This window comes from Ovis canadensis, chromosome 15 (assembly GCF_042477335.2).
Source record: "Ovis canadensis isolate MfBH-ARS-UI-01 breed Bighorn chromosome 15, ARS-UI_OviCan_v2, whole genome shotgun sequence".
Lineage (NCBI taxonomy): Eukaryota > Metazoa > Chordata > Mammalia > Artiodactyla > Bovidae > Ovis > Ovis canadensis.
This window is the reverse complement of record NC_091259.1, coordinates 59,498,925-59,512,976: the sequence shown is the minus strand read 5'-3', so window position 1 is coordinate 59,512,976 and position 14,052 is coordinate 59,498,925. Positions and strand designations below refer to the sequence as shown.

At 36.5% G+C, this 14,052-nt stretch overlaps 1 protein-coding gene across 3 annotated transcripts in view; it reads left to right on the top strand.

The window, feature by feature from the left end:
- The window catches only part of FCHSD2 (FCH and double SH3 domains 2), a 238,034-nt gene that overhangs the window by 113,437 nt on the left and 110,545 nt on the right, over nt 1-14,052 (top strand). For all 3 annotated transcript variants that reach the window (XM_069552994.1, XM_069552995.1, XM_069552996.1), the window contains exons 6-8: nt 13-146; nt 3,902-3,956; nt 4,910-5,038. In XM_069552994.1, the coding sequence (XP_069409095.1) occupies nt 13-146; nt 3,902-3,956; nt 4,910-5,038 (318 nt within the window). The remainder of the gene's footprint in view (nt 1-12; nt 147-3,901; nt 3,957-4,909; nt 5,039-14,052) is intronic.

The window sequence follows — 14,052 nt, the reverse complement described above, 5'->3', positions numbered from 1 at the left end:
TGTATTTTACAGTGTGTGGACCAGTTGACAAAGATCCAAACTGAACTGCAAGAGACAGTAAAAGATTTAGCTAAAGGCAAGAAGAAGTACTTTGAGACTGAACAGATGGCTCATGCAGTACGAGAGAAAGCCGACATCGAGGCAAAGTATGTGTTTTAGCATTTCTGAAAAAGTAATTATGCAAATAAATGTTATTTTTGCCAGTATTTTGTTTTCTGTTAGTACAGGGCATTTCATCAGACCTGTAAATGCTACATACTTTAGATCAAATTTTTCTCTTACATTGGTTGATTTTATTTAAATTAATATTAGCAAAATGAGAATGTTTCATCGGTTTTCACATTAAATTGAATTTTGAAAAAGAAAGAAGACAAATGAACATTGTATTGGAAGCTTAGCAAAAGTCTGCTTAAGTTGCTTAGATGTCTGAATATCAGGGGTTTTAGAGCCTCATTTTTGTTATGCCAGACTACACCAGTTGTAGTTGAAAAATCCCTGATGCTCAGTGTGCCATTGAAGGATGATGGACACATCAAGTGAACAAGAGCACTGACCTCAGTGTAGAAATCCTGCCCTAGAATTTTCTCTTATATGAAGTTCTAACATACACTTTTTAATGCATGCTTTAGCAACTGTGTGTGAATTTTACTTTCAGTATATGTGAATTACAAGTCCTTTATTTGAAAATAATTAGAAAAAGAAGGAACTGGCAATTTATAACACAAAGAAATGTAAAGCTAGCAGTAAGAGATTTTTGCAGTGACAGCTTGAGGAAAGATTAAAAATTTTTAAGAATAAAGAAACCTGTGTTATTGAATCGTATTCTGAAGATGTCTGTAAGGAAGGGTAAGACTCCCATTCAGTCAGCTCACTGATGGAAAATGTAGGAGTTTGAACTCCTAGTGATGGAATCAGAAAGTCTGTACAATTGAACACTTGTGCAGACTAGGAAGGAGTCAGGGGTGTCTTTCTAATATATTTTTCTGTCTGTAGGAAATTAAGCAATCTCAGGCAAATATAAAAATTTAGGGGCTCCTGGAAAGTGTATTTTGTACCAAGGGATGGTAAATGAATACTCATAACATGCTTACTGTTACTGGAAAACATATTTAATATTTCCCATAGTTTATTTTCTTAATTATTTTATTTTTATAAGCATACAGATATTTCCTATACTTTCTTAAGAGTTGGTGAACCCATCTCCCGGTAAGATCTGAAGTTTTTAAGATTAGCTTCTCTGCATTAGGGATATCCTGTCATGGTGGTTTTTAAGAACTTCTTTTTTTAAACTCTCAGGGATTTGAAAACAGAATTGACAGATTTTGTAGAGCATATATAAATACCTATTTGAGCCAAGGTCCACGGGTAAAAATGAGGACAGTTATGGGGCTTTTCTTGAGAAGTACACAGGGACTTTCCTATAGCTCAAACGGTAAAGAATCTGCCTGTGATGCAGGAGACCAGGGTTCAGTTCCTGGGTGGGGAAGTTCCTCTGGAGAAGGGAATGGCAATCCACTCTAGTATTCTTGCCTGGAGAATTCCATGGACAGAGAAGCTTGACAGGCTACAGTCCGTGGGGTCGCAAAGAGTTGGACACAACTGAACGACTAACACACACACAAATGGATTTGGCACAGATGCTGATCATAAGAAACTGCCTCCTAGTATGGCTTAGATTCAAAGAGGATACAACAGATCAGACATTTAGTTCCACGTGTAGCTTTTCATGAAAATTAATTCTACAACAGGGAAAGAAATATCTCTTTATTCACTTGCTAAGGTTTTTTTTGAATGATTATATTGGGTACCGTGGATCCAGAAATCAGTAAGATAAGCTTTGCCCTCAAAAAGTTTAAAGCCTAGAATTAAAAACAAATGTATATTAAAGTAAATTTACGGTTTGTTTATTCACAGCAAACTCAAAGAAAGTAAATGCCTAATGTCACCTGGTAATTAATTTATTTTAGTAGTTATGTGAAAACACTGTTATATAAGTCTAGAAGATAGATTAATTTTACCTAATGAGAAAGGAAACCTTTATAGAAGAAGTGGTATTTGGACACAGTTCTGAAGAATGGTTTTTCTAAGTAGAGATGAGAAGAAAGACCAGGAGGGGGAAGTGAAAACTGGGCTATATACAGTTTTGACAGATGATTTGATAGGTAGTGAGATGTGTACATTAGGAGAGAGCATAGAAGGAAGTATACAGTTTGATGAATGAGTTCCACTTTAAATATATAGGTTCTAGAAAACCTGAGGGACCGTGGAGTTAATATATTTGGTAGAGCGTTATGTATCTGACTCTCACAGGAGAATTTGGGCCTGAGGATCTTGCTTTGGGGGTCAGTTGCATATCAGATGATAGTTAAAAGGATGGCATCATATATAAAATGAGATGAGAAGTTGAGTTTGGAAACCTAAGGAACATTAACATTTGGAAGGTGGGTGAGGAAGGGGAGTATGCAGTATAGTTCATTGTTTGTATCAATATATATTTTATTTGTTCTAGATGATAATCTTTGAAGTTAGAAATTTTATTATTTTACTTGTTACTAGTATTTTCTTTATTGCCACACAAGGATTGTATGTAGATTAGCAAATGAAGTAGAAATCGTAAACTTAAATCCTTATATTAGAAAATCCAGATGCAACTCAGACTATTTAGATAATGGCTACAAAAAAAGTAGAAATGAGTATACCCCAAATACAGTCTTTCTTAACCCTGAACAGGCACTCCAATTTTAAAGTCTGTAGCCTTTGTTTTTCTAGATCAAAACGAATAAGAATCTGATTACTAAAACCCCCATTAAGTATGAATATAATAACGAAGTAGAAAAATACAGGAGTATCTTAGATCCAACTATTTTTTTTAAACAGTGGAGCGGTTGGAATGCATATTTGTGCATCTAACAAGAGAATGTTTTTCTCTTTTTAGAAAGTTGAGAGACAGCTTTTGCTATCCTCTTCATATTTGCTCAGCAGAGACTGTCTTGCTCTGTCCTCCAATACCAAATGGCCTGCAACTTTACTTCGTATTATGGCATAGCTTCCAGCACATGCATTGACTTGTCCCATGGCAATCACCATGACACTGTAGTCAAGACAAACAGCTTCAAAAATCACTGGTTGTGGGAATGTTGGTTGTTCCTTAGCATTTGTCTGTTGACTTTCTCCTTACTTTTATCTCTAGTTGTTTGGGTAAAGTTACAATATTTTTATTACTGATTTTGATTGTGGTTCCCCTCACAAGCTGAGAGGGATTGAGAGAAATAAGGACCCCAGAAAAGAGAAGGTTAAACAGAATAAAATCATGCAGGGTAGAAAGTCAAAGGGCTTTATCACTATGTTCTGAATACTATATTAAGAGTGGAGGGAGCACTCCAACAAGAACCGTTAGTGGGAGACATGATGGAGTTAAGGCCTTCGTAGAGCCTGGCTATATCATACCATAGGTTGCATTCCTGGTATTGTTGCAGCCTATTGTTCTGGGCCGGGAAAGCCTGCTAATCTTTGCCTCCATAGGTTGGTTGTCTGTGGGCCTCTTTAAGCTTCCTTGCAGGTACTAAAGTACGTGCAACTATATGATACTGGGAATAACCTATAGTTTGATGGCTTCTGTTTATTAGGCAGTACTAACATACTGAATTTGTCAAATTGTATTTTTGTCATTCAGGATATTTTTATTTTATTAATCCCACTATTTTCTTTTTCACCATAATATTAAATTCTTCCTGTAGTAAAATAAAGGAAAATAATCATTGCTTTTGGTTTTCTATTTATCTAGTTCTCTTTTAGAATAGTGTTATGGGAAAAGGTCACTTTTTAAAAAATTTATTAATTATAATATTTAATCATTATGTAATTTGATGTTATTAAATATACTTTTCTATTTTCATTATAGATCTAAACTTAGTCTTTTTCAATCAAGAATCAGTTTACAGAAGGCAAGCGTAAAGGTGAGTTTTTGAAAACTTTATTTCACAAGAAACCTTAGCTTAAAAAACAGAACTGAGCCTTTTGAAGGTGTAGTTAAATTATTTCCATCTAGTTTCCATATAGAGAAGCATTTTAAAGTCATTAGGGAAGAACTTTTTTCCCAGTTCATGGGATTTTTCAATGAGGTGTCAGCCCTTTGGATACTCCCTGCTTCTTAAGATTGCATTAGAGGTAAATTTCTGTGCCTAACCTGCTTAGGACTGTTGGCTTTAGCACTTAGTCCAAGAGACTTTAACTGGTCTATTGGCTTTAGAAAGCTTTACAAAATCCGTTTCTCTTACATTTATACCTCTGAGCACAATATTCTAGGCCAGATGCAAGTGAATTTTTCCTGTGGTATCCTCAAGCTATAGAATACCTGATAAATAAGCTTAGTGACCTGCCTTTGTCTGCTAAGCTCCCCTCTAGCATGCATTTCTTTTGGCGCATTAGAGGGTGTTGATTTTTTTTAAATGATTTTCTAACTCCAGCAGATTTACTGATGTCCTTGAAGACAAGAGACTTACTTAATTTGAGAAACATTATTGTCCCATCAGAATAAAATGAGCATACAATTTTGAAGTTCCCTCAAAAGCTTTGAAAATACATAAAGTATAAATAATAAATATTTGAAAACCCTCTAACTATGTGAGGCCTGGCGTTTTGCAGTTCATGGGGTCGCAGTGAGTCGGACATGACTGAGTGACTGGACGGAACTGAACTGAACTGAACTTACTATGTGACACAGTTCTAGTCACTGTTTATTGAATTCTTCAATAGTGTTGAAGAATTCTTACATGCATAGACATGTTTCTTCACCTGATCATCTAATTTACTCTTATTGGGGAACTGATTAAGAGTGGTAGTACCCTTGTATGTTTTTCAGTACTGTATTGGTTTGCACTAACTATTTTTTCCTCTTACTATGTTTTAGTTAAAAGCCCGGCGATCTGAGTGTAATTCCAAAGCTACCCACGCAAGGAATGATTATCTTCTTACATTAGCGGCTGCAAATGCACACCAGGATCGCTACTATCAAACAGATTTAGTTAATATTATGAAGGTAATACAGCCTAATATCTGCAGTAATTTTGTATGAGTTGACTGTTGGGTGTATGGGATTGAGTCTATAGAATAGCAGGCAGTACCTTGCATTTTGCTGGAATATGGAATATACTTTGTCTTGTTTATGTAACCTCTGTTTAATATAATTCTGAATTAATTTTAGTATAAGAAAATGTTTAAAGCCAAATCATAGTAAAAGGTTGTATTATTCCCTAGCAAAAGCATTTATTTACTGTATAGTGGTAATTAATATATGATTATCTTTTAAAAGCTTCAGTTCAGTTCAGTTGCTCAGTCATGTCTGACTCTGCAACCCCATGAACCGCAGCATGCCAGGCCTCCCTGTCCATTACCAACTCCCGGAGTGCACCCAAACCCATGTCCATTGAGTCGGTGATGCCATCCAACCATCTCATCCTCTGTCGTCCCCTTCTCCTCCTGCCCTCAATCTTTCCCAGCATCAGGATCTTTTCCAGTGAGTCAGCTCTTCGCATCAGGTGGCCAAAGTATTGGAGTTTCAGCTTCAATATCAGTCCTTCCAATGAACACCCAGATCTGATTTCCTTTAGGATGGACTGGTTGGATCTCCTTGCAGTCCAAGGGACTCTCAAGAGTCATCTCCAACACCACAGTTCAAAAGCATCAATTCTTCTGCGCTCAGCCTTCTTTATAGTCCAACTCTCACATCCATACATGACCACCTGAAAAACCATAGCCTTGACTAGTTGGATCTTTGTTGGCAAAGTAATATCTCTGCTTTTTAATATGCTATCTAGGTTGGTCATAACTTTCCTTCCAAGGAGTAAGCGTCTTTTAAAATCATGGCTGCAGTCACCATCTGCAGTGATTTTGGAGCCCAGAAAAATAAAGTCAGCCACTGTTTCCACTGTTTCCCCATCTATCTGCCATGAAGTGATGGGACCGGATGCCATGATCTTCGTTTTCTGAATGTTAAGCTGTAAGCCAACTTTTTCACTCTCCTCTTTGACTTTCATCAAGAGACTCTTTAGTTCTTCTTCACTTTTTGCCATAAGGGTGGTGTCATCTGCATATATGAGGTTATTGATACTTCTCCCTGCAATCTTGATTCCAGCTTGTGCTTCCTCCAGTCCAGCGTTTTTCATGATGTACTCTGCATATAAATTAAATAAGCAAGGTGACAATATACAGCCTGACGTACTCCTTTTTCTATTTGGAGCCAGTCTGTTCTTCCATGTCAAGATCTAACTGTTGCTTCCCGACCTGCATATAGGTTTCTCAAGAGGCAGGTCAGGTGGTCTGGTATTCCCATCTCTTTCAGAATTTTCCACAGTTTATTGTGATCCACACAGTCAAAGGCTTAGATTTTTTAATTTAATCATTTTATACTTAATTGATAGGTAAGCTTGTGCATTAATATTTTATTATTTTGAGGTGCCTGGGGGTAAAGCAAGAGAAAATATAACTAGAGGTATATGAGAATGTTAGAATGGGTTACAATTACTTGTATGCCAAAATTCGATCTTGGTCTTCCTCTGTTTATACATCTATATGTATCTTTAACTTTAAACTTTAACTCAAGGAAAAGACAAAGGGTGGAGAAGAAGCTTTTTTAACCTGCTGCCAGTTTTGCCCTCAGGGCTGGTAGACAAGTTCTGCTTGAAATTGTATCTCTTTCTCTCCTGTCCTCTCAAGGGCCCAAACTTGATTATTCTGTCTTTATTTTCAACCCATCCCTCTCAAATACATTGTTCTTAATGACTGTCCAAACACATTGCTTTGATTGAATTGCTTGCTCTATAAATCAGAGATGTTGAGAAGGGAGTGCATCAAGTTATTGTTTTTTTTCTTTTTTTTTGATACGATGGCTCTGAGAAAGAGATAAACTCTGTCCAGAAACTACAGATTCTTTCCTTGAAAATAGAGACAGGACATATACTGGAACCTTTAAGGAAAAATGGTGGGATGGAGAGAGTAATACTGAACTAAAGTGAAAGTGAAGTCGCTCAGTCGTGTCCGACTCTTAGTGACCCCATGGACTGCAGCCCACCAGGCTCCTCCGTCCATGGGATTTTCCAGGCAAGAGTACTGGAATGAGGTGCCATTAAGAAGTATCCTATTGCATTTTTAAAATTTCCTTTTGATTTATTGTGTGAAACCCCTTTTCCTGATTTCTATGCTATTCTGACTTCTGCTGGTTAGAATATAAGAGATGAGAGAGATCTGAATTGTTTTGACATCCCAGACGAGAACTCTTCATACATTTTCCCATAAAATAGTTGACCTAGAGGTTTAGACATTTTATTAGGTGTTGCATAGTGCTTCAGACTTACAAGGACCAACTGTAGACTTGGCAAATATATACTTTCCCCTTTGAATATTTTTAAATGAACATTGTATTAATTTAAACAGTAACAAAAATAAAATATTTGTGTTTTTAATTGAATCCACAGTCAAAAAAGATTTCTTACCTAAAACCCTATGACCTTTTATATACCAGGAAAGGTACAGTATTATTTGGGGGATCTGCTCCCTGCCAGAAACAAAGAGGAGGTTAATGGGCCTAGCTGGGCCTTAGATTATGTATCTTTGAACACACTTTGAAGTCCTTGCATACCTAGGTATTTGATCATCATTGGGCAGATGTGCTTCAGATTACTCATTTCATGAAACATTAGAGGGTATTGAATGATAAAAAATCGAGGCAGGAATCCCTCCTGTACTATAGAAACAGGAAATTGTATTCTCAAATTTCACATTGTGTGTGCTAATTCATTTCCTTCATTATGCGAATTCTGTAGTCTGCAATATTGAATAATATCTATTAATTACACTATTAGCTACTTAGTAAGCTTCTATCATTGAATTGATAGTGGCCCTTTAGTGGCTATCTATTTTCTGGATTTTTGTTAATGTTAAAATAGCTTAACTGGAATCTTTGAAACAAAATTTTTATGATGCTATAGGTGATCTTATGTGCAAAGCAGAAGTAGAGACACAGATGTAGAGAACAAATGCATAGATATCAAGGGGGATAGTGGGTACATGGGAGGAACTGAGCGATTGGGATTGACATATATACACTATTGATAATATGTACGAAATAGGTAACCAGTGAGAACCTGCTGTACAGCCCAGGGAACTCTATTATATGCTCTGTGGTGACCTAAATGGGAAGGAAATCCAAAAAAGAGGGGATATATGTATACGTATAACTGATTCACAGTAGAAACTAACACGACATTGTAAAGTAACTATACTCCAAAAAAATTACTTTAAAAAATTTTATATGAATAGCTTGAAAGCAGGAAATTTGAGTCATTGATTTTATCATACAATGATACACATTTAATAGTTACTTATAGTATGGTTGGAGAAGGAAATGGCAACCCACTCCAGTATTCTTGCCTGGAGAATCCCATGGACCGAGGAGCCTGGTGGGCTACAGTCCACGGGGTCGCAAAGAGTCGGACACGACTGAGCGACTTTACTTTCACTATAGTATGGTAGCTACTGTGCTAGGCTTGGAAGAAGCAAAAATAAACAAGACACTCTTCTTATTCTTAAAGAGCTCAGTCTAGTTGAAGAAAGATAATTTAGAAATGATGAATCAGAATAATGAATTCACATAAAAGGACCATGGATAGTAGTAATCACAACTGTCTTTTTTTTTTTTTTTGATTACTTGATATTACCCTGCTGCTGCTGCTAAGTCAGTTTAGTCGTGTCCGACTCTGTGCAACCCCATAGACGGCAGCCCACCAGGCTCCCCTGTCCCTGGGATTCTCCAGGCAATTCTAATCACTTTATGCCTATTATCCTTTCTCATTTTCTTCTTTGACCTGGTTAGTGTGTATAGTTCATTGTTTAACACACTAGCCTATAAATAAATGAAATCCCAACTCTGGATAAACTACTGTTTACCAGCATATAAATGCTGCTAAGTCACTTCAGTCGTGTCCGACTCTGTGTGACCCCATAGACGGCAGCCCACGAGGCTCCGCCGTCCCTGGGATTCTCCAGGCAAGAACACTGGAGTGAGTTGCCATTTCCTTCTCCAATGCATGAAAGTGAAAAGTGAAAGTGAAGCCACTCAGTCGTGTCCGACCCTCAGCGACCCCATGGACTGCAGCCTTCCAGGCTCCTCGGTCCATAGGATTTTCCAGGCAAGAGTACTGGAGTGGGGTGCCATTGCCTTCTCCAAGCATATAAATAATCAAGTCCTATTGAAGAAAATCTTTCAATAAGGCACATTCGTGATCATAAATTACTGTGGCTGTGCTGTGCTTAGTCGCTAAGTCGTGTCTGACTCTTTGTGACCCCAAGGACTATAGCCCACCAGGCTCCTCTGTCCATGGGGATTCTCCAGGCAAGAATACTGGGGTGGGTTGCCAGGTCCTCCTCCAGGGGATCTTCCCAACCCAGGGACGGAACGGAGGTCTCGTGCATTGCAGGTGGATTCTTTACCATCTGATCCACTAGGGAAGCCCAAATTAATGTGGAACCAGTTTCAAATGGATCCTCAACACTGTTCAGATATCCTCCTGTATTTCCCTGGTTGACTTTCTGTACTATTTTCAACAATTTTGTCAACTTTTCCCTTCTCTTAAAATCTCAGACTTACCCCAGCTCTTTCACACTTGGCAGGTGGTCTTTCTTGCTAATTTTTAGAGAAAATAGAAACCATTAAGAGGGAATTCCATTACTGTCCTATTACAGGCTTCATCTTTATTGAAGACTCTTCCAAGAAGTCTAATAACAAGAGTTGTTTCTCCTTTCTAAAGATGATCGTTTCACTTCAGCTTTGGATGGTATCTCATTCCCTCCCACCTTCTCAGGGATTTAAAACAACTGACTATTCTATTTTTCCCCTTATATTTCTGGGATGTTCTGTTCTTTGATTATCAGTTGATAGCGTCTTAGACGACAGCCCTCCCTATGTTTATCTTTTGTGTTACAGACCTCTAGTCTGGTTTAATTGCCCTCTGTGTGCCCTGTAATGGGGTTGTTCTGGGACCTCTCTTTGCCTGTCTCCTGTGTAGTGTCCTCAACTGTCTGTATCGCATCTTCTTTGTTCTTAGTATACTTTGTTCCTTGGTGGAAAGCGACTTAGCAGCAGCAGCAGCAGCAGCAGTACTTTGAGAGAGTGGGCATGAGAGATAAGTTTTTTAAGATACTATGTTATGAAGGTGTTATTTTTCTGTGCTCATACTTCGGAATAGAATTAAAGGTTAAAAACTTTATTTATTCAAATGTTGAAGACAATTGTTGTCTTGCTTCCTGTTGTCTTGTATAGTCCATGGGGTCACAAAGATATTGAGAACTCTGAACCATCTGATTCTTCATTATTCATATCTGCTCTAGTGTTTTTTCTTTTCAGTTTATGAAATATTTCTAGAATGTCCTTTGATTCTTTTTTTTTTTAATTTTTAGTTTTTTATTTTTTAAATTTTAAAATCTTTAATTCTTACATGCATTCCCAAACATGAACCCCCCTCCCACCTCCCTCCCCAGAATATCTTTCTGGGTCATCCCCATGCACCAGCCCCAAGCATGCTGCATCCTGCGTCAGACATAGACTGGCGATTCAATTCACATGATAGTATACATGTTAGAATGTCAAGAATGTCCTTTGATTCTTAAATTAGTTTTTCCCTTTTGTTTTCTCTTTCTGGAACTCCTGTTATTAAGATGTTAGATCTCCAGGTCTAGTCCTGCAAATTTCTTTTTTCTTCTTTTATTGTCCTTTGTCATTATGCTCTACTGTCTGAGATACCTCTTCAGCTTTATAGTTTTTTGTTAAATTTTTAATTATTTTCAGCATGGTTTTAATATCCTTTTGTTCCTGAATATCCTGAATTTTGTCCCTTTAATATCCTGAATGTTCCTTTTTTTTATATATAACAGGTTTCTGTGCTTTATCTTTTCTTTTTAATTCTGATGGTCTCAATGACAGACTTTATTTTGACGTTTTCTTTTCCATACGTGGTCTCTCTTTTAGCCTGTGGGTAGGGCTTATGAACTTTGAGCTTCCCTATATGGTGTTCTGGTGGGCCATTTGTAGGGGAAGCTGAATATTAGTATCTTTGTATCTCTTCTTGAGCTGGTCAAAACTACTACTTTGCTCCTTTCATCATTTCTTCAGATCTTTTCTTGTGTTGTTTGCTGAGGAAGGGTTTCATGATCTCCTTAACCCAGTTACACTCCCACCCAATCTGATGGGCTCATAAAATGATTTATCTCATCTTTGAAGCACTTTGAAACATGGTTGTAGTTTTACCTGTGTTTGTGTGATTTATGTGATAACTGCCTTATCTTCCACTTAATTATACATTCCATGAGGACAGTAATTATTGTCTGTATCACTTGAGGCTCCATCCTTGCTATCTAGTACAGTGTTTGATTCCTAATATGTGCTAATGTTTATAAATTAATACTTATTGAAGAGTGAATGAACAATTACTCTCATTTTTATCCTTGCAGAATGAATCATTCTCATTTTACAAATAAGGAAGCTATGACAAAGCCTGGATTCAACTCTGGCAGGTTTCTCTGCCTTCAGAGCTGGTGCCATTAGCTCTTTAAATTATACCCATTCATTAGACTTATTTCCTCTTTCCTTGTTAAATGTGGAATAATCCTGCCCTATCTTATCTCCTTTGACTTCTGTCAGGAGCGAATAAGACAATGAAGAGTATTTTGTTAATTTTGAAAATTGGTATACATGTCATTATCATCCTATTAAATAACATAAATTCTGTTATTCTGTTTTAAATAAATCTTACTTTTTTAGGATGAGGAGGGGGAGAGACTAGAAGAGACCTTGAATGCTTGGGAGTGAGAGTAGAGCAACTGTTTGGATGTCTAACATTGCTAGGTTCTTCTCTAGGTAGCTTAAAATACATTATTTCATTTAGCTTTTCATAATTTCATAATATCTTTCAAAGTAAATATTATTTTTTCCCTGTTTTACAAATCAGATGGTGGAGGCGCAGTGAGATTCAGCTGATCTATATAATAGTTAGGACTTAAATCAAGATTTCTGTAACTTCGTACCATATCTTTCCTAGATTTCATGCTGTGTTCTTTTCTACATACCACTCCAATATTATTGATAGTAAAATTTAGTATAATAAGCAGTAACATACCATGAATGTCATAAATTCTGAGAGAACTATAGAATAAAATTAACAATTGAAAATCGCAAATTCTGCCCCATCATGATTATTCTAAAGAGTAAGATCATATCAGTTTCTAAATAAAAGTATTTAGACAGGTTTCCCAAGGAATACTTTGTATACTTTATGATTAGAGTGGACATTAAATATATTACTAGTGTCTGCGTATTGTCAGGCAGGTTTTTTTGAGCACCAAAATAAAACAACAGTAGCAACAACAAAAAAAGAACTGTTGCTTGGCCATGCAAACTGGATAACTGATTTTATCAAATCTGTGAGAAAGTTTAGCTGACTGCTAGGACGTCTTATAGTTTGTTCCTCAAATGCTCCTTTTTTGTAGAGTGTTCTTGTGCAATATATAAGCTGATATTTTTACTTTTAGAAGCTTGTGGAATATTTTTCTTAGTGGTTTGGATGAGGAAGGATGAAGTATAATGCATCTTAGTAGAAAAGAGAACAAAATGTCAATCTAATGAAAGACTTTTTGAAAAGCTTAATACTAGGACCCTCTTTCTAGACAGATATTTAGTGGATGCCAAACATATCTAACTAGTTGATAATTAGGCCAAGTAATAAAAGGTGAACATGTTTATATGTGACCAAAATATAGAAAATATGATAATATGGTGTATCTTTTACAGATATTTGTCTTGGTTAAATGAAGAGAAAGTCATTATTGGTATCCAGGTCTCTTATTTTTAAGGCTTTTCTGACTAAAACACTAATTATTCCAAAACTCTTCTTCATTCTCATGTAGGATTTGTAACTCTCATCTTCTTGATTTTAAATCATAACTTTTCTGGTTTTCCTGCCATCGCTCTAGATGTTATACTTCTGATTCACCTAGTAATGTTTATTCACTTAATAAATTAACATGGAAGACCTCAAAGAGGTTGACTTCAACAGAAGAGTCAAGACTGGCTCTCTGCTTCTCTTTACATACTTTTTCTTGGAGAGAATAATTATTTGGCCTGTTTTTTTTTTTTAGTATTGTATGATTCTCAAATCTATTTGTAACTTTTCCCTTAATAATTATCCATACTTTTGCCTTTCCGTCAGTGGCTGAAACTTTCTAAACTAGAGGCAACTCTTTGTTTCTCATTGTTCCCTTGAAGAACCCCCTCCTAGATTTCAGGTGACAACTAAAGCAACATCTGTACTATCAAATATGGCAGTCCTTAGGTTCATGTGGCTATTTAAAGTAATTAAACATAAGTAAAATTTTTAATTCTGTTCTTTAGTAACAAGAGTCACATTTTAGGTACTCAAAAGTGACTTGGGTAGTGGCTATCATATTGAACAGTACAGATAAAGAATCTTGCCATCATCACAGAGAGTTCTGTTGGACAGCAGAGGTCTAAAGCTTATTTAGTTTTTGTTTTCCTCCCATCCTGGTCATCATTTTCCCCAATAACCGTAGCCATAATTGTATTCATGTTATTTCCAGATTAATTGCTTCTTCATTTGCATTCTATATCTTGAAATCAAACAGAAAGAGGTGAGCAGCATTTTCTTAAAGGGCCTAATAGTAAATATTTTAGATTGCTCTGTTATAAGCACTCAACTCTGATGCTGTAGGATAGTCATTGATAATATGTAAGCAAATGAATGGCTGTGTTCCAGTAAAACTTTATTATAAAAATAAGCATCAGGCTGGATTTGACCCAGAGGCCATAGTTTCTAACCCTTGGTATAGGACTCTAACAGCTATGTATGAAATTTTCTAAATGTACAAATACATTCAGAGAAAAATTAAATGGCTACCCATTAGCATACCACTCAGCTTCAGAAATGAAATAGTACTAGCAAAATGGAAGCTCCCCGTGTGACTGCATCTCATTTTCTTAACTGAAAT